Source organism: Lagenorhynchus albirostris, chromosome 21 (genome assembly GCF_949774975.1).
Source record: "Lagenorhynchus albirostris chromosome 21, mLagAlb1.1, whole genome shotgun sequence".
Classification (NCBI taxonomy): Eukaryota; Metazoa; Chordata; class Mammalia; order Artiodactyla; family Delphinidae; genus Lagenorhynchus; species Lagenorhynchus albirostris.
The window spans coordinates 14,297,397-14,319,322 of NC_083115.1; the positions used below are offsets into that span (position 1 = coordinate 14,297,397).

At 43.7% G+C, this 21,926-nt stretch overlaps 1 protein-coding gene across 2 annotated transcripts in view; it reads right to left on the minus strand.

The window, feature by feature from the left end:
* Positions 1 to 915: 915 nt before the first annotated feature.
* The window catches only part of DLC1 (DLC1 Rho GTPase activating protein), a 401,507-nt gene continuing 380,496 nt past the window's right edge, over positions 916 to 21,926 (minus strand). For both annotated transcript variants that reach the window (XM_060136252.1, XM_060136253.1), the window contains 11 exons: positions 18,369 to 18,432; positions 15,232 to 16,655; positions 14,580 to 14,756; positions 11,982 to 12,141; positions 11,674 to 11,872; positions 9,797 to 10,010; positions 7,918 to 8,032; positions 6,123 to 6,341; positions 5,103 to 5,320; positions 4,208 to 4,381; positions 916 to 3,475 (listed from right to left, as the gene is read on the minus strand). In XM_060136252.1, the coding sequence (XP_059992235.1) occupies positions 3,355 to 3,475; positions 4,208 to 4,381; positions 5,103 to 5,320; positions 6,123 to 6,341; positions 7,918 to 8,032; positions 9,797 to 10,010; positions 11,674 to 11,872; positions 11,982 to 12,141; positions 14,580 to 14,756; positions 15,232 to 16,655; positions 18,369 to 18,432 (3,085 nt within the window). In that variant the 3' untranslated portion in view covers positions 916 to 3,354. The remainder of the gene's footprint in view (positions 3,476 to 4,207; positions 4,382 to 5,102; positions 5,321 to 6,122; positions 6,342 to 7,917; positions 8,033 to 9,796; positions 10,011 to 11,673; positions 11,873 to 11,981; positions 12,142 to 14,579; positions 14,757 to 15,231; positions 16,656 to 18,368; positions 18,433 to 21,926) is intronic.

Here is a 21,926-nt window from a genome sequence, read left to right on the forward strand (position 1 = left end):
CCCCTGGACACACACACACCCCTAACCAGGGGTGTTGGAAAAGCACCGATATGGATTACCTTCCCTAGTTTTTCCTCAGTTTTTTACTTTCCCAAAATCTCAGCTGTTCCCCTTAGCCCTGGGAGGGGAAAAAAAAAAAAAAAACAAACCCTCTTAAGAATCCATTTACTTTTGTTAGAATCTTCCAAGTTATGCCGTCTGTAAATTGGTAGGCAGGATGCGATAGGGCGTTATCATTTCTATCTTAGTATCTCTGAGGGCAGATTTTCAGGACTTTGGAATCTTCAGGTCTGAGCACTGTGTGAGCTAAATATAAATAGGTGTTGGAATAACTGACTAAATGAGGTAAATAGGAAAATGGGTCGTGACCAAAGCAATCTGAATCTACCTGGGTGCCCGTGAGAGCATCTCTTCCATCCTGGTAACCACATGTAGCCTATTACTAACTCATGACTCCAGAGCTGTGCAAACAACTGAATTATTAGGTATTTCAGACATTTTGATTTTCCATTTTATATGGCTCTGAGGAAACCAGGACTGGAGGCAGAAGTAAATAAAAAGGCTTTGGTCTGTGTGTGTCTTTTAAAAAATTATATTGAGATTGGTTTTTCTCCTTTACTACGCCCAGAGTGAGTATTTGTCAAAATCAAATCTAAGATGCATATCACATTGTATCGGAGGAATGAGACTGGTTGAAATTCCAGCACAAAGAACTCTCTAATTTAGAATCCAGAGCATCTCTGTAGAATATCTATGTCATCTTCGCCAGTTTTTGAACTTTAAGATTTCACTAGGTTTAACAAGTTCCAGTCTCTGCCATCTCAAAATGGGCATTGATGAACCAAAGTGAGGACTTAAGACAGACAGCATCCTAGCTTCTCTTCCTTTTCAAATAACAGACGCTGATTCAATCAATTCCATTTGGCAAATAATAAATTTATTAGGTGCCTACAAGTACAAAACACTGAAAGCTGCTGTAGGGGATTATAAAGACGTGTAGAAGAGCCCTGCTCTCAGAGAGCTTACAACCTAGGCAATTAGTCACAATTAGTAAGTTGTGGCAATATCACTTTAGGTGGCTTGAAGCAGAGTTCTTGAAAATGTTCACATCCTTCACATTCTCCTCTGGTCAAATATGTAAGGAATCCTTTCAACAGGAAAGCCAAACAGTGGGAAAGAGACCTTTTGTGGAATGAATCGGTGACCTTGGCTTTGCTCATGAGCATCTTTCGGTTGCTGTTGCTTATTCTTGTAACTTTCTCAGTATCGTTTCCTCGAGACCTTTGTTTGGAGAGCATCTCTGTGCTTCCTGAACCTTCACCAGGGTTTCCTGTTTGTTAGTGAGTGGCTCAGTTGCAGTTTGGCCTTGGAATGATTTGCAGTCCGATTTTTCCTGTAGCAAATCTGTATTCTCATTTTAGTTGATGCTAGGATGGTATGCCTTGCCGTCTGTGGCTTTACGGGTGGGAGTGAGATGTGATACAGTGGAAAGCAGGCCAGACGTTTCCCTTACTTTAAACATTTAATAGTGCACTTATTGATTATATTCTGTACAGATATAGAGCAAGTTATAAACCTCTTATTTACTTTTTTTTCACTTAGACTGTATTCATGTAAAGTGTATTTACATTAGCAAAAAACAAACGGAAAAAAAAACAAACCAAAAAAGCCTTGAGGTACAAAATCCAAAAGAATATCTGAGGTATAAATACAAGTATATTTTAAATAATAATCTTTATCATGCTTTATCTGTGTTGGAAAGCACAGTGGACAGGTAGGCGTACATGTTTCTTAATAGAATGGTATATACAACATATACTCTTACAAATCTCAAAGCCATTAAGGTTGAATATACAAGTATATCTTCATGAGGCACGCTAATATCCAAAATACTCAAATTAAACTCTGATCTGTCCCCTGCCCCCTAATTCTTCAAAGAACCTTTGAAATAACACTGACAATGGTAACTAAATTATAACAAAATAAAAGTCCTTCTTACAACTCTCATTCATACATTATTCACTTTTGATCCATATAAAATAAATTCACTAATACTGTCTTTTGAGCCACCCTTTACCGTTACAGTAAAACCTGTATAAAGACCACCCTTCCAAAGCCCTGCACTAGTGTGTTTTTGATTGTTTGTTTGTGTTTTACTGTGATTACTACTTTCCATTACTACTAAAATATATTTCCAGGGGCTTCATAAAGGAGAAGAAAAAGAAATGTAGGAAAAACAAAATTTAAAAAAACCCCTATTTGCTGAGAAGGACAAATCCAATTAACATATGCAGCTTTCAAAAATGCTGTTAATAACCATAACAACAAGCAACTTTTGTGGTTGGGTTAAATTTACAAGGGTTTCCTTGGGACACAGTTTCCTGTGTTCCCATACATAGTGCCTTAAAGAGTTTCTCCTAACATGGAAATGCAAAGAATTTGCGGACACGTAAAAGGTGTTGATATTTGATTCAGGAGTAGATGTTAAGAGTGCTCAGTTTTCACATCTCAACTTAAAAACCAAAAAACAGAACTGTGCTTTGGAGCTAGCAAGGGGGAATTTCCATCCCTGAATTCACCTGTACTGGATAAAAACAACTTTGCTATCTGCAATCAGGTCTAGAGACAAACTGTGTTTAAAATGGGCTATCCAAGTAAATTTATTACAATCACTTTTAAGGTAAAGAAGAGGTTGGTGGAGACGGAAAGTGTTTACTAACTCAGGAAAAAAAAAAAAAAACCAGACAAGGGTGGGTTGTCTGACACCCCAAAATAAATGGGTTCACTTTCTGGATAATTCCATGGGTATTAACCTGATGCATCACGATCCTTCTTGGAGGTGTCTCAGTGTGCCGGACACTGTAGCCCAACTTACACATCTATGCCATTCGACCAGCAACAAACACACATACACACACCCCTCTGTGCAAACCTTTCTTTGCTCTTCTCAGCGAGAAAATATGTCAAAGAGGACCAACTATTCCAGTGGATACACCAGTCCCTCCACACACTGCAAAGAAAATGACATAGGTACACGTACACAGACACCGACATCGCAAGAGAATGACGTCTCTTCATTATCTCCCCTAATGTATTTATAGTTTTGCTTCTCAGAAGCAATTCGAATAGGAATACTTTTTTTTTTTTTTTTGCACAGTCATATATTCCAGTCAAGGTCCATAATACAGACCTTAAATGAATAGAAAGCAGCTTTAAAAATGTATCAAATCACTATAGTCAATTCCCACACTCCATCTTGTAGTTTTGTTTCAGGATCAGACACTGAACCCAATCTTCCAAGGACTGGCAAGGGTTCTAGAAACAAAGGCCCAGATAATGGACATGCTTCGGGAATCACCTAGATTTGGTGTCTTTGGTTTCAGTGCTCTGATTACTGAAGGAGTCTCGGATCTTTACAACTTCAGCTGCACACAAATGTCCAAAAGATTTCGTGTACCACTCTGGCATGTGGCCCCTACGACAGACAGGAAAGGAAACGCAAATAAATTATTTGAGTTGGAAAACCCTGAATCAGCTGAAGGGAGTTCTGAATATACTTTTATTTCTTGATCAGCCAAATGTGTGAGCAAAGATCCCTCTTATTATTCCAAAGTAATCTGCTGGCATCTCCATTACACTTTTGGAACCAGAAGTTTCTCAAGGAACAACATATTGAGTGCAGATACTGAGTGAAACTGTTCAGGAAAGAAAGCTCTGGCGTGTAGAACAAAAACAGACCATACAGATACTTGCAGTACGGAGCTGTAAAGACTTCAAATGAGGACTTATTAAAAAGGAGAGCCACTTTGGAAAGTTTTTAGAGGTTTGTTTTTTTCTTGTTGGTATTGCTGCATTTCGTTCATTTTCTGATAAGAATTCGCACTGATCTATGGCACAAAGTATAGGTCTAATTAATTACTAAAAGGGCATGTCACATTATTCAAACCTCTTTGAATATACAATGAGAAACATCTGATTGCTAATTCGAACTCATTTCCTGTGGCTTTAAGTTCGTGGCAGAACCACCACATCCACATTGCTTTAGTACCATATTCTCTAAGGGGTGGAAATTAGTAAGTGGTACCCAGAGGACCAAGAAACATGAAGGAGTTACTTTATAAGCACCGCTCTTCACAGAGCATCCAAGATGCAGGGATGTATTCACTCAAGATGTCAAAAAAAAAAAAAAATCAGCACTAGAACATACCTTAAGTCAGCTCTGCACATGTAGGTGAGTTTGGATTTCCCTGACCCGCAGGGTTCGATTAGATACCTGGCCAGGAGCACATTGACCCTCACTCCCACCACAGGGGCCCGGTCGTGGTCCACGGAGGTGAGTAAAAGGGCACAAGCTCCCTTGGGTAAATTAGTCCTCCATGTTCTGTAGGGACAAAACGAGAGGGGAAAAAAATGGAGTTTCCTGGAAGCCGAGTTTAAAACGGGGCCTCACTCTTAGAGAAGGCAGCTGAAGGGCAGGATGGGGGCCACGCCATGCATCCATCCTTGTGCAAGGACTCCTGAACGACTAACTTCAACAGAGCCCCTTCTGCAGCGGTATTTAAGCTCACACAGGCAGTTCTTGGAAAGAGGACCAACCTGAAGTGGGTCTGAAAACCCTTTTTCTATTTCACAAATGTATTAGAACATGGACATCCAAATGTTAGTCCGTTGGAGAAGTTCTGGACTAATGATGTGACATTTCCTCAAAGATTTTTGGAATTCTTCTTTCAATGATATCTTCAGAGAATTTATGAATCACACATGAATCAGCCTTAACCACAGCTCACTTGGGACCCAAATGTTACTTCCTGGCTTCTGCTGTTTCTAACGAGAAAATCTATCCTAAAGGGGGCAAAAATCAGCTACCACTGAACACGTTCAATGGAATGTGCCTCTCTTTCTGAGCTCGGTTCCAAAAGAGCTCAAACCATTTTCAGGGACGGACACGCTGTTGGAATAAACGAGGATATATTTTTCATAGTTGGAAGGGTTCAACGCTTTTCTGGAAGCAAACGTTCTATTTTAAATAATGTTGGCATCTTATAACATTCAGTGCCACAGAGGCTCACCCTTGCCGCAGTAATCAGCCCGGAAGCTCTCACCTCAGAACAACGTAGTCCCGAGCGGGGTGGGGCGCCATACTGTTTTGCACATACTGGTAAATCTCAGTTCGGCTGTCCAGGATCTCAATCACTTTTGAATCCAACAAGTCCACGTCCCAGAGGTGCTGCTCTTTAAGTAGGCGCTTTAAGATTTCCTCAGGCGATGCAGGGACTTCAATGGTTGCCCTCCAAAGCCTTAGAGGTGGTCCTTCACTCACCTGAAAAGACGATGTACTCGTCAGTGCTGAGACCATTCCCACACACCTAGTCTCTGAAGGCAAACTACTAGCTGGGTACGTCGTCCTAATGTTTATTTCTGGCTTTAATAGGCTGCTGACCGCAAGTACATTCACGATCAGGCTAGAAAGCAAATAGTACTGCTGGCGTCACCTCCGGTTGTATCTGTTTTCCTGGGACCCATATTAGGGTCAATGTAATAAAACTAAGATTTATCTGCACTCCCAAGCCTGCATGGCCATCCGACTGCTCTCATTGTTTCTACTCAAGGTGGTAGAGACAAATCAACAAATACCTCCATGCACCTATCATGCAAAGCAATACAGGATGCCTCTGCCCTTAAGGGGCTTTCAGGTTAACCACCCACCCACCCAACACTCCCTGCTCATTAAAGGGCCAAGAGAAGAGTGATGGAGAACAGGAGAGAGCCCAAGGGGATTCCAATCAAATGATGGAAATATCTAGGCACGTCACAAAATGGCCAAAGGCCCCATACCATTAGTAAAACATTCCAGGGAATTCTAGTGTGTTTCTGTGGAACCAAAGTATTTCACTAGATATTTTGATTCCCCTGACACATGTTCAATGAGTACTGTTCCTCACTGAACTGGTTTCCACTCTTACCTGGGGAACATGGATCACCTGGCTGCCTAGCTCTATAAGGAAGGGAATGGGTGACAGATCCCCAAGGAGAACTGTGTTGGCAAAAGGGTATCTCGTCTCTGATGAATCCAAGTCCTGACCACTAGAATTCAAATGGCTGACAACGGGGAGATGACATACCTTCTTATAGGATAGCTCAGCCTGCTCAGATGTAGAGTAGCTGACCCAGCCTTTGAATTTCTCTTTGACCTCTTTAAACAGGCTGTCCACACAGTCCTGGAGGAAGTGTTGGTAGCTGGCTGACTCATCATTACAAAGGCGTCCTAACGCTTCTAGGGTAAGTGGCTTCAGCTCTTGTTCGGTGTAGGAATTTCGACATCGGCTCATTTCCTCAGGAACCTGGGAGGGACACGAGAGACATAAAGGAGGTTTGTTGCCCATCAGAGGAAGCGGCAAGATTCTCAAGGCAGTGCAAGCAGTCCAGTCCCCCTGCTTCCAACAGATGGAGAAGTGTCCCTGCCGACCTCATGTGGTACCGTGACGACGCAAGCAGATCACCTTCATAAAGGTACCTAGAAAGCTTATTTTTGTCTGAGGTCCTCTTCTTTAGAAAGTTACAGTAGGAGAGTAAGTGATTAAAATAGGGTGTACGTTGACGAAGACAGATTGTTTTTTAATTGAAGTACAGTTAGTTGATTTACAATAGTTTCAAGTGTACAACATAGTGATCCAAAAACTTTATAGATTATGCTCCATTTATAGTTATTGTAAAATATGGGCTATATTCCCTATGCTGTACAATATATCCTGTCGCTTATTTATTTTATACACAGTAGTCTGTACCTCTTACTCCCCTTGCCCCCCACACACCTCTTACCTTTCAAGCCACTAGTTTGTTCTCTATTCCTGTGAGTCTGTTTCTGTTTTGTTATATTCATTCTTTGTCTTATTTTTTTAGATTCCACATGAATGCAATAACATACAATACTTGTTTTCCCCTGCCCGACTTATTTCACTAAGCATAATACCCTCCAGGTCCATCCCTATTGTTGCAAATTCAAAATTTCATTCTTTTATTTTTTTTAAATTAAATTAAATTATTTATTTATTTATTTTTGCGATATGCGGGCACTGTTTTGGCCTCTCCCGTTGCGGAGCACAGGCTCTGGACGCGCAGGCTCAGTGGCCATGGCTCATGGGCCCAGCCGTTCCGCGGCATGTGGGATCTTCCCGGACCGGGGCACGAACCCATGTCCCCTGCATCGGCAGGCGGACTCTCAACCACTGCGCCACCAGGGGAGCCCCTCATTCTTTTATTTTAATGGCTGAGTAGTATTTCATTTTATACACACACACCCCCTCCCCACCACATCTTCTTTATCCATTAATCTGTTGATGGATACTTAGGTTGCTTCCACTGGCTACTGTAAATAATGCTATGACCATTGGGGTGCATGTATCTTTTTGAATTAGTGCTTTTGTATTCTTTGGATATGCTCAGGAATGGAATTGCTGGATCCTAAGGTAGTTCTATTTTTAATTTTTTAAGGAATGGTCATACTGTTTTCCATAGCGGCTGCATCTCAGATACAGAATTTATTTCAGATAATTGGTTACTTCTGCTTTCTAAGTAAAGGGGTATGGAGGTAGGCAAGTTCATTAACATATTAGCTCTAATGAGCTTATACATTATAAAATATATAAATAAGACATTCTCAGACTACATATATAACCTTCAGCTGTGGAAGAGACCTTTTGGTTAAGATGTGAACAAGTTGGGACCTCCCTGGCGGTCCAGTGGTTAAGACTCCACTCTCTCAATGCAGGTGGCACAGGTTCAGTCCTTGGTTGGGGAACTAAGATTCCGCATGCCGCACAGTGCGGCCAAAAAAAAGATGTGAACAAGTATGGTGCCCAAGATTTTGTCCTCATTTACATCATCCTTGACAAATAACAAAACTTCCCATCTCCTTACCTGGAAAAGCTTCTTGCACTCAGCAATCATATGGGCTAGCCCTTGAGTGGCAGCAAGATTTTCATTCAAATCTTTCTGATCTGGTTTTCCCAAGCTTTGTTTTCTTTGCATTACCCTAGAGAGAGAAATAAGGGAAGGGAAAGATTCAAATATATATATATATATATATATATATATATATATATTTTTTTTTTTTTTTTTTTGCGGTCCGCGGGTCTCTCACTGCTGTGGCCTCTCCCATTGGGGAGCACAGGCTCCAGACACGCAGGCCCAGCGGCCATGGCTCACGGGCCCAGCCGCTCCATGACATGTGGGATCCTCCTGGACCGGGGCACGAACCCATGGCCCCTGCATCGGCAGGTGGACTCTCAACCACTGCGCCACCAGGGAAGCCCCGAAGTATTTATATATTTTTAATCAATGTGTTATTCGAGGAAACCTAAAGGAGAGAAAAAGACTTTCACTGGAGGCTGTCATTAAGTGGTTAAGGAGAGCTTTACTTTGGTGCACAGAAAACATGGAAGGGACTGTCTCCGATGAAATCTAGGTTATTTAAAACCATCACGTCAAATAGGTTCCTATTTAAACAGGGCAGCTTGTAAGGTCTATACGGTGTGGGGTGGCAGGAAGGAAAGGCAGCTTTGAGGAGTATGTGGGTGGCAGGCACTTGTCAAGGGGCTAAACCGGATCATTCTTTCCAGTGTAAATAAGCAGAAGCCCCTCCTGTCAGTGAGAGAAAAGTCTATTGTTTCCTAGAGCTTTTGTCTTAATCTTATCTAATCTCTCTCTTCTGCTCACCTCTAGCTCTCTATCCCATTAAACACAGAACTAGTTAATTAAGCATTGTATGGCTTTCAGAAGCAAAGCTAACTTCACTAGCAAAACCAGGCCTCACCCTACAGCTGAGAAATATTTGTCAAGTTCCTTTACAGCTGAGGAAAAGGATCAGCAGGATGAATTTAGTAGAAAGGGGTTAGTGACACTTTACCATGAGGCCTTTATACGAAATATTCATATAAGTAAGATGATCCAACTGGTTCTGCCATTTTTTCCTATCAGCATAGGCAAGTTATTCAATACTTACTCAAGTGACCTGCCCTGTAGTCTTGCCTCATGTGTAAAATAGATACTAACTGGAGCTTCACCTCCTACGATTGTTATGAGGATTAAAGAAGATAATCAATGTCCAGGGTGTAGCCCCATGCTGGGGACAGAGTAAGTGCTGAGCAGAAGAGCCTTTGTTATGTTCCAGATTCCTGGACCTCCACAGTCACTTCGATCTTGTCTACATCTAAGGAGAAACTTTGCAACAATGGGCTCAGCTGACTCTTAACTTTGAGGCTCAACGTCATCCTTAGTCATTTCAGATCCAGCTCCTTTCAACTTTCCCACACAGGCCGGCAGCTTGGTTCTACGGAAGAAGCCAAGGCAGCTTGGTTTTATTTATGCAGAAGCCAAGGCAGCAGGGCTCTCGTTCCCCACCCAGTTTTTGAGGTCTGTAAACTCTCTTGTCTGTTTGCCGGCAGAAAGTATGATGACGATGTTACAGAGAGCACTGGGGGGAGGATCAGGGGACACACCTGCCACGGCAAAGCAGTGATGCACATCGCTCTCAAAACCTGGTTGAAACTAGATTGTCTAGGAAGTCACGCCCCCAGGGCCGAGAAGAAAGAATGGAAGCAGCACAAGGGAGAAACTCCTTTTTTCTGGATTCGGGTATGAACCCAACAAAAACACAGGGACAGCCCTACAAGGAAACGGAGGCTGCTTCTGTCTAAAGAACGGAGCATGCGCGTGCGTGTCTCACCATGCACGTGTGCGTCTCAACACCACGCGTGCGCGTCTCACCGTGCACGTGCGCAGCTCACTGGACCCGTACCTTGGAGAGGAATTCTCTCTCTTGAGGGTGTTGAGGTGGAAGAGGGAAGGCGCCAAGCACACGGCCAAGTTGGTGGGAGTCATCTGGTTCTCCTTCACAGCTGCTGTGACATCGCTCAGGAAGTAGAGGAGCGTCTGCAGGACCTCCCTGTTCTCGTCAGGCAGGAGCATGATGGCGGCCTTGATCGCCTGGAGGCGCTGGTCCTTGGGCACATCTGCACGACACCCGCATTTACCCCAGTGATTTTCCATGTACGCTCGCAAGGAAACGTCCCAAAGCAAATAGCGGCATCAAAGACCTCAGCCCAGCACTGAACAAGCACTTGCAAAAAGTGTACTTGAGGTTAATACGGAAGAAATTAGGGATGGCCACCAGCGTCACTACCCTCAAGTGCTTCCTGCCTGTGGAGGAGTTACAAGTTTTAAAAACCCACAACGCCAATATACTCCTGAATCCACCTCAGAGTGCAGCTCCAGATGATGCCTGCTCTTCTCTTTTACTTTACAGGTCTTTACGGTTCTTTCTTTTCTAAGTACTTTTTTGAAACTCCTAGTTTACCATTCTTAATTACTGAACATTATAGGCTATACTTTAGTTTCAACGAGAAATCTATCAAAGACATACAAGAGGATGAGAACCGAGATTTCTTCACCTTGACTACAAAATGTTCAGCATCTCAGCGGACTCTCCCAATTTCAACTGATCTGTTCATTCTTTAAATGGGGAAAGGAAGCTGCTAATATATTCCATTTAAACAACAGATATGTTTAACTAGTAATTTCTTTAAGTTTTAGAAAGCCCTACTGAGAGGCTACTAGAAAAATACACGCTTGAGAAATAAACCCATAAAAATATATAATATAACAATATAATGTAATGTATTATAACATTATATAATATATATGTATAATACAATTATAATGTATTATATATAAATAAATAAAATAATACACGTAGAAAATGTGGAACACAACTTTCAGGTCTCCTTTACTAGGCAAATTTTTCTTTTAAAAGGCGTGCGGTGGAAAACTGAAGTCACTCAAATGCAGCTCCATAGGACAAACTGATTAAACAGCTCCATGGTTACAATACATGACAAATACCTTGGTGGGGGAAATGTGACCTGTGTTTTCATAAAATCTGAAAGGACGAAGCAAATAATGAAATAATCCAGACCAACTCCATTTCTCATAAAATAAAGTCCCACGTGCCAGTTCCAAAGACAATTCAAGCGCTGAGAAGCTGCTTTTAAATTACACTGCTGTAATAACACACTGAGCCAAGAAAAACACAAGGCTGTAGGAGCTATAATCCTGATCTTGATCATTAATTCAGACCACTGTTTGCTTTAAGCTTTACTTAAAAGTGAGATGGGCATGGGTATTGTTTTCCCAAGTATTTCTGGTAGAAGCTGAGATGAATAGCAGAAAAAGATTATTTATTCGTTTTACAGCAAGATAAAACACACAGACACCTGTGAAACTTTAAACACAACAGGCCCTGCTAGAGAAATGTGAAGCAACTGAAATGCCTACAGACAAGGCGGAGAGAGAGATCTCGGAATCTGCTCTTTTAAGTATCTTAGATAACACTGTTCTGGAAACGAATGAAAAAAACGAGCTCCTGGATCAGAATGTAAAAATGCATAGTTGCTTCGGTAATTAGAGAATGATGACGAGGGCAATTTATTTTTGCATTATTCAACAGGTACACAGAAACCTGTTTCACAAACAAGAAGGCAAGGAAGAAAGAAATCGATGACGTATTTCTAAGAGATCATCATGTAGGTCCAAGAGAATGACATCAAAGGAGGTACAGGTTTCAGCTGACCCCACTTTTCCCCACTGCCAACAACATCAAGATCAAAGAACACTTACATTGGTAGATCTGCAGAAAGGTTTCCGAGAGTTTGTTCGTCATTAGTGGCTCAGGAAGATCTCGAAAATACTGCTTCAACATGTCTGCCACATCATAAGCAGACTGCCCCTCATAGTTGACACAATCTATGGTGCTTTCATTCATCTGGCGCAGAGCCTGAATCCGGGATTTGACACCTGATTTTCTGAAGAGTCCAACCTATTGTAAAAAAAAAAAACATTAAGCGTTTCTTCACTGCAAAACTAGAAGAAGATGCATGCATCTGGACTCCCATGATTAAGCGGGACCTGCAGGCAGCGGCTCTCACCTGATCCAGACAGTGGTTGCGGAGGTAGCGCATGGCCTGCTGAATGCTCTGGGGGAGGGGCTGTCCTGTGCGCTGCACGTTGACCGTCAGAGGGACCCCGAATACATGCCGGTCCTTGTAGTCTGGAACCTTGATCCTTTTCATAAACTTGGGCACAGCCCTATTGAAAAAATATTGGGGGTTGGAGGGATGTGTTTACTTGTCTATGTTTCTGTCCATCTGTGCAGTTAAACCCTGTGGGCTCTAGATCTGTGCTAATAAGGTAGCTATTTAAATTTAAATCAAACAGAACTACAAATTCAGTTCCTCAGTTGTATCAGCCACATTTTAAGCACTCACTAGCCATTTGTGGCCAGTAGTTACCATACTGGACTGGGCAAATATAGAACATTTCTACCACCACAGAGAGTTCCATTGGACAGTGATATTCTACATCCTCTAAGGGTTGGGGCTGTGAGGCCCAGTAACAGCTCCTCAGTTGGGGATTCTCCTTCCACTGGTAACTCTGAGAACTGGGTTTGTGTTCCTAAGGGAGGTGATGGGCTTCCTTACAAAACGGCGGCACAGGAAGGAACAGAAGGAGAAAAGAACAGTCAAGACCCTACGTAGGAGCTTCAGGACAGAGTTGAAAAACAAGTTCCTATTTGTCCTGAAAATGGACAAGAATCATTTCTAGGTTCTCGATGAGATCCAAAGTATTTAGGGTAAAAAAAAGATCCGGATGAGAAAACAGCAGATGCATGATGTTGGCCTGACATAATGAGAACCAACTCCAGAGCTCAACAGTGGGGGCCAAGCTAATGACCCGAAGTCAAAATAAATTCTCCTGCTGATGACCCCAGAGAATATGACATCTTTAGCTTTCTAAAGGAAGCCGGAGAAGAACAATGAGGGTTTTGTGAGCCTACGCCAGGCTCCCTGGAGTCCTGACACCAGGTCCAGCCGGAGCAGTATATGCAGCAGCAGGAAACCAATGTCATGCATTTAATGCTGTGAAGCAGAAATTTCAGCTCTACAAATGACCTCTCTAAATGGGACAAGAAAGGGCAAGGCCGAACAGGAAGAGAACTTTGTGTAGAATTTCTCCTCACTCCGTGGATTCCCACAATGCGAGGCTTTAACATTTGGTTTGGACTCACTGGAAAAACTGCCCAGAACCCAGGAGGTATTATGGACTTTCAGATTCTTGAGGGTTTCGGTGGTGCTGGTGGGGGCAACCCAGAAATGAGAACGTAAAGTATGCAGTTTTAAATAGCCAGCCGGGAAACCCTGACTCGAAGCACAGAGGAACACGGCGCGAGGCAGACTGCCTTGACTTTCGAGTGCTTACACCACAGCCATGGCGCGTTACTGTTTATAGCTCTAGGAAAGGTGAAACTGAAGCACACAGCCGAATTTGTGTTTCCATACAGTTAAGTATATGGTATCACGGCTATAAGTGTGCATAATACTCGCCTTGTCGGGGGAGAAAAGCCCAGCGGCGGAATGTGCAAGGAACACATTACGATCTCCACCGAGAATCTGAAGCATGTGGGGATAAACCAGTCAATACTTATTTCTGTCATTCAGAACAAACAACTTCTGTATTTAGCAGGGCTCCCATAATAACAGCCTTTGAACAGGAGATGCTTTGATGCCCAAGTTAACCTCACTATGAGTCCCAAGGAGGGGAGGAGCTGGAGAGAGAAGGGTTACATTGCTCCGCTGACTCTCTGGTTTGCTACCGAGCGCTACTCATGAATTGGGCCACTTCTCCATTTTTATAAAGAGCGGTAATTGTGCAACTGGATAATGAACACTTGGACCGGTGAAAAGACTTCAGGATACGCAGCTGACAGTGCAGAATGCGCTGGGATGTCAATGTAGAGACATTTCTCTGCTTTGCACTCAGTAGGAAAATTAAAATATGCACATAAGGGTCCTATCCATGACCCATCCAGCCTGACAGTCTGCATCTCACACCATACACACCAAGGGCCATACTTCTGAAAGTATGGGCAGCTCAATGAATTTTATCTTCGTACATTATTTTAGTCTATGATATCTTACAGTGGTGAATTCCTTAAAATGATTATCCACTGCTTAAGAGTCTGTTGGAAAAAACAAAACTAAACTCTTTAGTTCAGGTAGATTCTTGTGATGCTGCAAATACTCACATCAAAAATGATTTCTAAAAATGTGCACAAAGAGGGGTACAAAACCAGGTACTGTACATGAAACATTTCAAAGTTGGTCTCATAACCTTATGACCTAAACAGTTTTCTTCTCTTCCTTCCCAGTTTGATCTGATCCTGTACGTGTATTTGCCTGTGGTGGGCTATTCCCACCACTGGGAAGGAAGCGCCTGGACAATGAGATGGAAGAGTCGAGCATGGTCATCCCATCAACTGGCACTGAAAACTCAACCAGCCCTGATGGAAACTCCCTAAAGCTAGATTGGCTTAAGCAGGGTCAAAGGTAGCCTCAAGAGTGCAGAAACTGACGGCATTAGGATGACGGACTAAAGATCCAGGATGCAACTGTCACATCCTCAGTGTTGGGAGAGCACTGGTTGAGAACATTTTCAAATACAGTTCACTGGACAGTTTAAACCCTTACCAGCTAAAACCATGCTTATTAGAAGGCGTGTATTTCTCCAGCAGGGCGGTCAACTTCAGGAGGGAGTATTTCTGCAGCAGGTTCATCTGGGCCACAGATTGGCAGTTAATCTGCAGCGATACAGAGTTTAAGCTCGGCCGATGAGAGCTCTGGAAACTGTGCCATCTCAGCCTGTGCCTGCGAGAGAAGGCGGGGAATGTGAGTGAGTACAAAAGCTTTTTAATGGGTCGATGCAGAGTCAGCAGTGGGCCGCTCACCGGCCTCTTATCTTAGGAACTGAGAAGACTCAATTTCCATTCCAGTCTTTTTTTCCCCCCTGTGGTAAAATATATATAACGTAAAATTTACTGTCAACCACTTTGAGTGCACAGGTAAATACACTAAGTATTAAGTACATCCACAGTGTGGTACAACCATCCGTACCATCCATCCACAGAACCTACTTCATTCGTCTTCCCAAACTGAAGCTCTGGTACCCACTGAACAGTGCTCACTCTTTTAGGGTGGTAGGATTTCCCCGTCTGTCACTTTCCTTAGCAACTTTCGTGGCTGTGAATGTCGGACTTATTCCCACCTCCCTATGCAACAAGCAGAAGCAGCCTCCTGATCCCTCCTCCTCAAACTGGGTGGAGAAGGGAAGAAAAGCTCTTACCTGCTGGACCGAGTCAGGGAGGCCCCGACCCCAGAATCCCTCCTTTCCGGGATGTCTGAGGGCTCCTCGGGTTCGTTCAGTGAGTTGCCCGTGCTGTCCAGGTCGCTGGGGGTGGCTCGGTCATTGTCGACGTCCAGGTGTATCTGCTTGGGAGAGGACGGGCATGGAGAGACCGAGTCCAGGGCCGAGTCTGAGTCTCCCTCGTCTGAAAATTTCTCCGACCACTGGTTGACTATCCTCTGCATCCCCTTCACGTGGTAGAGGATGTCGTCCAGCTCGGGGAAGATGTCCTCGTTCTCCAGGTCGGCCAGGTCACCGGAACTGGAGTAGAGGATGGAGCCGGGCACGTTGTCATAGATACTCAGGCGGCTGGTCATGGAGCTTGAGGAATTGCGTCTCTTAAGCTCCTTGGGGCTGTCGCTGCTGTTTTCCCTCCTCAGGCTGATATGGCCAGGGCCGTGGAAGCTTCCAGTCCTCCAGTTCACAGAGCTGCTATTCCCTGAGGGAGAGAAGTTGCCGTTGGAGAGGGCTTTGGGGAAAGTGCCAGGCTTGTGATCTTCTGGGATGTAGAACACCGCGTCCTCCGGGTAGCTCTCGCAGTTTTTAAAGTTCTGTTCCATAACGTTGTTGAACGTGGACTGATTGAACGGATCGAAGCCCTCTAGGTACATGCCTCCCCGCTTGTTGCAGGCACTGAGGCTCCGGGTCCTGGTGACGGGACTGGGCGTGCTGACGTTGCTGCTGGTCTCGGACTGGCTGCTGCTGCTGCTCGTCTGCGTGGAGTTGGAGACGCTCCTCTTCCGCACCGCGGGGACGTTGATGCGGTTGCCGTTGAGGGCGGAGATCTCCACGCAGTTCAGCTGCTTGAGCTTCTCCTCGTCCACCCCCTCCTGCAGGATGGGCCCGCTGATGATCAGCCCCAGCTTGGACGGCACCTTGTGCTTGCTGTGGTGGGAGCCCTTGAGCCTCAGGCTCTCCATGCGTTTCAGCAGGCTGTGCGTCTTGGACTTGGTGTTCTTCTCGTGGCCTTTCACGCTGAAGCTGAAGCTGGACAGTTCCTTGGGAGAGGGCAGGCTGCAGAAAGAGTCATCGTTGCCTACGAAGGTGCCGGAGGAGCAGACGCTGGTGACGGAGTTAGTCCGGGCCGTCGCCGCGCCCCCGAGGTGGGTCGCTTGCGTGGCGAGGCTGCTGGTGCTGCTGAGGCTGCGGACAGAAGCCACCTCCTGGCGCTCGCTGAGGTCCGTCAGCACGCTTTCACGGCTGGGGGCGCTCTTCAGGTGGGGATCGTCTGGGGACCCAGGGATGGGGTCCTGCTTTGGAGAAAAGACATCGAACTCTTCAAGCCGGGACCACCTCTTGCTGTCCCTCTGGAAAGTCCATTTGGCACTTATCGCGCAAGGCTCATCCTCGTCCGAATCCTCACTCTGCAGAGACAGAACGGAACCGCTCATGCCCTGGGACTGGCAGGCCGCAGGGGGCAGTATGTGCGCCAAGGGCCAGGGGCCAGGAGACTGATCATAACGCCAGCCGTGTCACTTCCCCCCTTGCATCTTTATTTTATTATTTTTTAAAAATAACCAAGATGTATGTAAAGAATGTAACAGGAAGAAGCCTGACCATGTGTTTCAAGCGAAATAGGAGTTATTTAATGGAGACACTGGGATCTATAGGCTGCTCTTTAATTGCTCACAGAGGAAACCTCTGAGATCTGTGAAAATTCCAGGCATGTAAAATATTTTGAACTGGAGTTAGCAATGGGTAGGACTCCCTCTGGTCTGCCTTTAATTTTGCTGTCTGTTGATAGTATGTGTTTATATTCCCTTTCGCAATTAAAATGGTGGTTTTCAAACACTTTAAGAAGAGGGGTAACCGAAATCTCTAGCTACCCTAAAAGTACACAAGATCTCCTCTAACAGATTAACGGAGACACAAAGCAAGGTGAGCCATCCCATCTCTTCAGTGGGTCAGTGGGTACTTTTCAGCCTCTTACCTGTTCCTTTTCGTTCCCTCCCCCACCAACACGGGAACCAGTGTTAATGCCACAAGTGTCTTGTGACGTTTCAACCTCAGACATGCTCCAGCCTTTTAACAAGGCTTCACAAGTACCCAGTCCTGACAGCACGTAACATTCACAAACACGAAGTAACATCCCCGCTGCTGATGCCTGATTTACCGGTGGGACTCAGGGTTACCGTGTGACAGACTACTGCATCAAAGCCCTTGAGGCGGGATATCAAAAGGCACAGTTCAGCGTGAAGCATGTCCTTCCCACTGGTGTGGAGAATCTCCTGTGACCAGAGTTTCCCAGGACAGTGAGTGGAGAGCATTAAACGCTGACTCGCAGGCTCCTCTCCACAGCTCAGCGGGTGTGAGGTTCCAGCTCATTTGTTTAAAAGGTTTAACTCCCCCAAGAAGGCAGCTTGCTGTAGGTTAGATAATTAAAATGGGTACTCTGAACAGTCAGAAATATGTTCTTTGACCAAACTTACTCCTGTTTACTCTAATTTGTGACACTCACTCCCACTACCACACCCACCTCTTCTCCTAAGATCTCGTAAGACGTCCTCACATTTCATACGCAGAAGAAAATACCATCTGAATCAGTTACGTGCCACCATTTCACTAGAATGTGTGGGATTTCCTGTCCTCTGTCTTCCTCCTCTCATTCCTTTTCTCCCTCCAAATCTCTATTATTCTTCCATATCCTACCAGCCAGCCTTCACTGCCATCCCTACGGCTTCAAAACACAGTTACTGTTACATATGGGGAGACAGAGTTCCCAAGAACTCAGCTTTAATTTCTGGAAGGAGGCAATGCAAAAGCCACCGGAATTCCTTAAGCCTCATCCGTTTAATATGTCATAGGCATTGAGCTAATGAGGCAAAAATCACAGATGATCTTTTCAGATCAAAAACAGCAGGCAAGACACAATTTACTGGCTGGCTGCAGCTCTTGGTTTCCACTACATAAGGCCACACAGCTTTTGGTAAACCTGACTGGATTATAACATTTAAAATGTCGGTATTTTTGGACCACGGAAGTAAGAGTTTGAGAGACAAAATCTATCACAAAATTCATAACCCAGTTTTTGATCTGCCCCCTTTCCTCCCACCATGCTATACATTTTATATACTCACTCTCTTCCGATGAGGACTAATTTCCAGCTTCATCACCGCGCATTTGTTTAAAGTATTCAGACGCCTACAGAGCAAAGAAATAACATTAGCAGAGACAGGAAACCACTGATGGGTGGATAAATATTTTTTCCAAACAGCTGACGTGTTTAATCGAGCTTCTTTGAATCCATTAATATCTATAATATAGAAGAGTACTTGAAACTTCTTTAAAAAGTGAATAGTTTAAAAATATTTATGTTTCACAAGTTTTCTCATTTAAATTTAATATTACTATTTCATAGTAAAATGGCACACTGTGGTGGTTCTGTCCGGTGCCTCTTATTCCTCACAGAACAAGCGACCCTCAATGAGGACAGTTATTCTTTCAACAACCCCTAGGTTGAGTCATTAGGTATCTCCACCCAGTGCCAAGAAATAAAAGGCAGTGATGTCTTCTTTCACAGAAAAAGAAACATGAACAAGGAACCAAGCAGAGTTGCTCGTAAATAAAGTGTATTCTATCTCAAATCAAAATTCAAATATAAAAATAATCTCTGACAAATAATAACCTTAGACAGCCTGTTAAAAAATGCAGTAAGTTCTGTATAGAAGTGTGAGCCCTCTTTAACACCCAATTCTTTTTTACAACTTCCCATACAGGACAGGATAATGCGTGGTATAGCCGCAGCAACAGCACAAATGACTAATTTAAAAACCTGTATACTTCATCTTCAAGGGTCAACATCTTTAAGAGTTCAAACATAAGCACTTGAATCAGATTCTTCTTTGGAACAGGAGTCACATTTTTACTCTGAATATTTTTTACCCCTGCCAAAGAGTAATAATTTAAAATAAGGAAAGTAATTTAGCTTCACTGAAAATGAAGTACTTAAACAAAACAAAACAAAACCCACCTCAATGGTAAGTAATGAAATAGCTGAAAAAAAGAAGCCCTTTACATGTGCAGGAATAAATGGCACGTAAAAGTCTGCAGGACAGCTTTTCAAGCCCCAGTTCTTTCTAACATCTTCCAGATGATCATCGCTTAGTCTTCCTCAAACGGACCTTTAACCTATCTGCCGTCTGGTACCATCAGTTTTCCAATTTTTCCTAAGATTGCAATTCTTCCACTTCCACAGGACAAGCGCATTTAATTCACACAAACTCCAACTGACCATGAGTCCTCTTCAAGGCTCTATCTTTCTGATCCTGTTCTTGCAGCCTGTCTAACAACTTGGATGCAGGAGGGTAGAAAGTATTTTTGCCTGCTGATAAGACTGCCTTTGATTTCACAGATTATGTGGTAGCCTGCTTATAGGATAAACAAAGATAACCCAGAGCACCTATGTTCAGGAAAATTCTCTCTCATGATGGAAAGGGAAAGAAAACAAAATAACTAAAAAACACATCCACAGACATTAAAACGAGTGGATATAAAGTCCCTCTCTAAGGGGCATCCATTACTTAAATGACTTCTACCCACAGTGTTTTAGTTCTCCAATGTTTTTAAGATTTAAAGAATCGGGAGGGTCACAGCTAGTCTTAGGTCTGGGTTTCATTAATCAAACCTGTTAATCAAATACCCATTTGACATCATTTGGGCTGTAATGGTTGAGGGGTGTTTATAACCCAGTTTACTAGGCGTGGATGCCTGTAGGGGTGGGGGAGGGACTTGCTTCACAAGCTCCAGATTTGAGTCAAACGGAAGGGGCCAAGGGGGTCATTTTTGTAAAGGTCAGTGTTACCTTTTTCTCTCCGTAGCACCAAGCTAATGGCGCTTCGAGACTGAAGCCCAGAAGTTATTCCCCGAGGTCTCCGTGGGATTCATTTGACCCCTAGGAACCTCCAAAGTGGTGGGATGTTACCGATTTAGAGACGTTACGGACACGAGGTAGCAGTTCTGCCTTGCCGAGTCGGGGCCGCGTTCTAGGTCAGGCATTGCGCCTGGAGCCTCATGTGTGTTATTTCGCCTTGATCCTCACAACAACCCTATGGTAGAGATATTACTATTTATCTTCATTTTATAGATGAGGAAATGGGGGCTTGGAGTGGACACAAACCTTGTCCAAGGCCACATGACTAAAACATGGTGGCTCTGGCCCTCAAAAACAATACCTTCTGCATTCCTTTCTAAAATAAATGTTAATCATGATGATACATGGGAGCAGCTTCTATCCTAAGTACGGCTCCCTCCAGTGAGTGGCAGAGCACTGGTATCTCCCACTGTCTGTCCAGAAGCCCTGGCCTTTCCCACCCCACAGGGCCCTCACTGGCTCAGCTCCTCAGGAATGTGTCAGTCTTATCTGCTGGGCAACTTGTACTCTGCTCTGAGGGGGGAGGGAGCACAGGGTGAGCCATCAAAGGTTCAAGAGCTTTGCTGGAGGGAGCCGCAAGCGCCCTGATAAAAGCATGGCAGGCAGGGATCTGGGCCTCAAGTATTCCAAGTGAAAACAGGGAAAGCAGAAGAGAAGTGAGAAAGGAAAAAGGAATGATTTCCCAAGTAGACCTGACAAATAAAAATCGTTCCAATCCTTTCTTGGCAATAATGCAATTGCTTTTCTTTTAATAGGACCAAAACAGCAACGTAGTTGAAATCTACTACGTGGCCAGCTGTTTCACAGAGCTTAGGCACTTCAAGGGCTGTTTTACAATAAAGTGCAGACTGGAGATGATACTACGGATATCTATTTGTCATTACATGATTATCACCTTATTTGCATAATTCTTTGCTGTACCCATAGGAGTCAGTTGTAATCCCAAAGGAAGATAGCGAGATGGGATATTTTTCAGAAGCTATAAAGAGAAAGAATATTTCATAAAAGGTATTGTAAGAGTAGGTCACAGTTTGCATTATCACCTGTATACGCGTCAAGACAAGCGAATTACTCCTCCAGTATTGATACTGAATGTGATACTCTCAGGATCTGGGCCTTATCATCAGGGTTGGATTATACAGCAAAGCTAGCAAGATTGGGACAAAAGCCAATCTCTCCAAGGAAACAAGTACGTTTATCCCTTACAAGTGTGTGTGTAAGAATGTTGGTTAGCAATCTATACCCCAAAAATCTTGTAGTTGCATACTTACAACTTTCGGGCATTACAAACTATTGAAGACAGTATCATTAACATTCTCAAGAAAACATTAAGCTACAAGTTTTCTGCTCTAAGTAGACTATTTTAAGAGATCAGCTCCTACCAGATTTTTGACCAAAGGAGCTTTAAGATCTGCAAAAGTTATAAGTACATGAATGTTTATAATAATCATTAAGCAGAACATGGGAGTGTATACTAGTGTGTACATGGGAGTACTCCATCCGTGTGTGTGTGGGGGGGCTGGGGTAGGGGGGCGGCAGGAAAGAGAAACCATGTAACAATTATTTCGTTCAAAACAAATCTAAAAATGTGTTACTTAAAGTAAAAATATTAAATATTTAATAATATTTTATTAAGGTAAAACTTTTCAGCTGCGTTTTTGTAACTATATTACCGTATATATTTAAAATCAACTGCTCAAAATATTTCAACAAGGCAAAAGATGGAGGTCTACAAAAAAGTCCGTCCGTCTAGAAAAAAACTTGA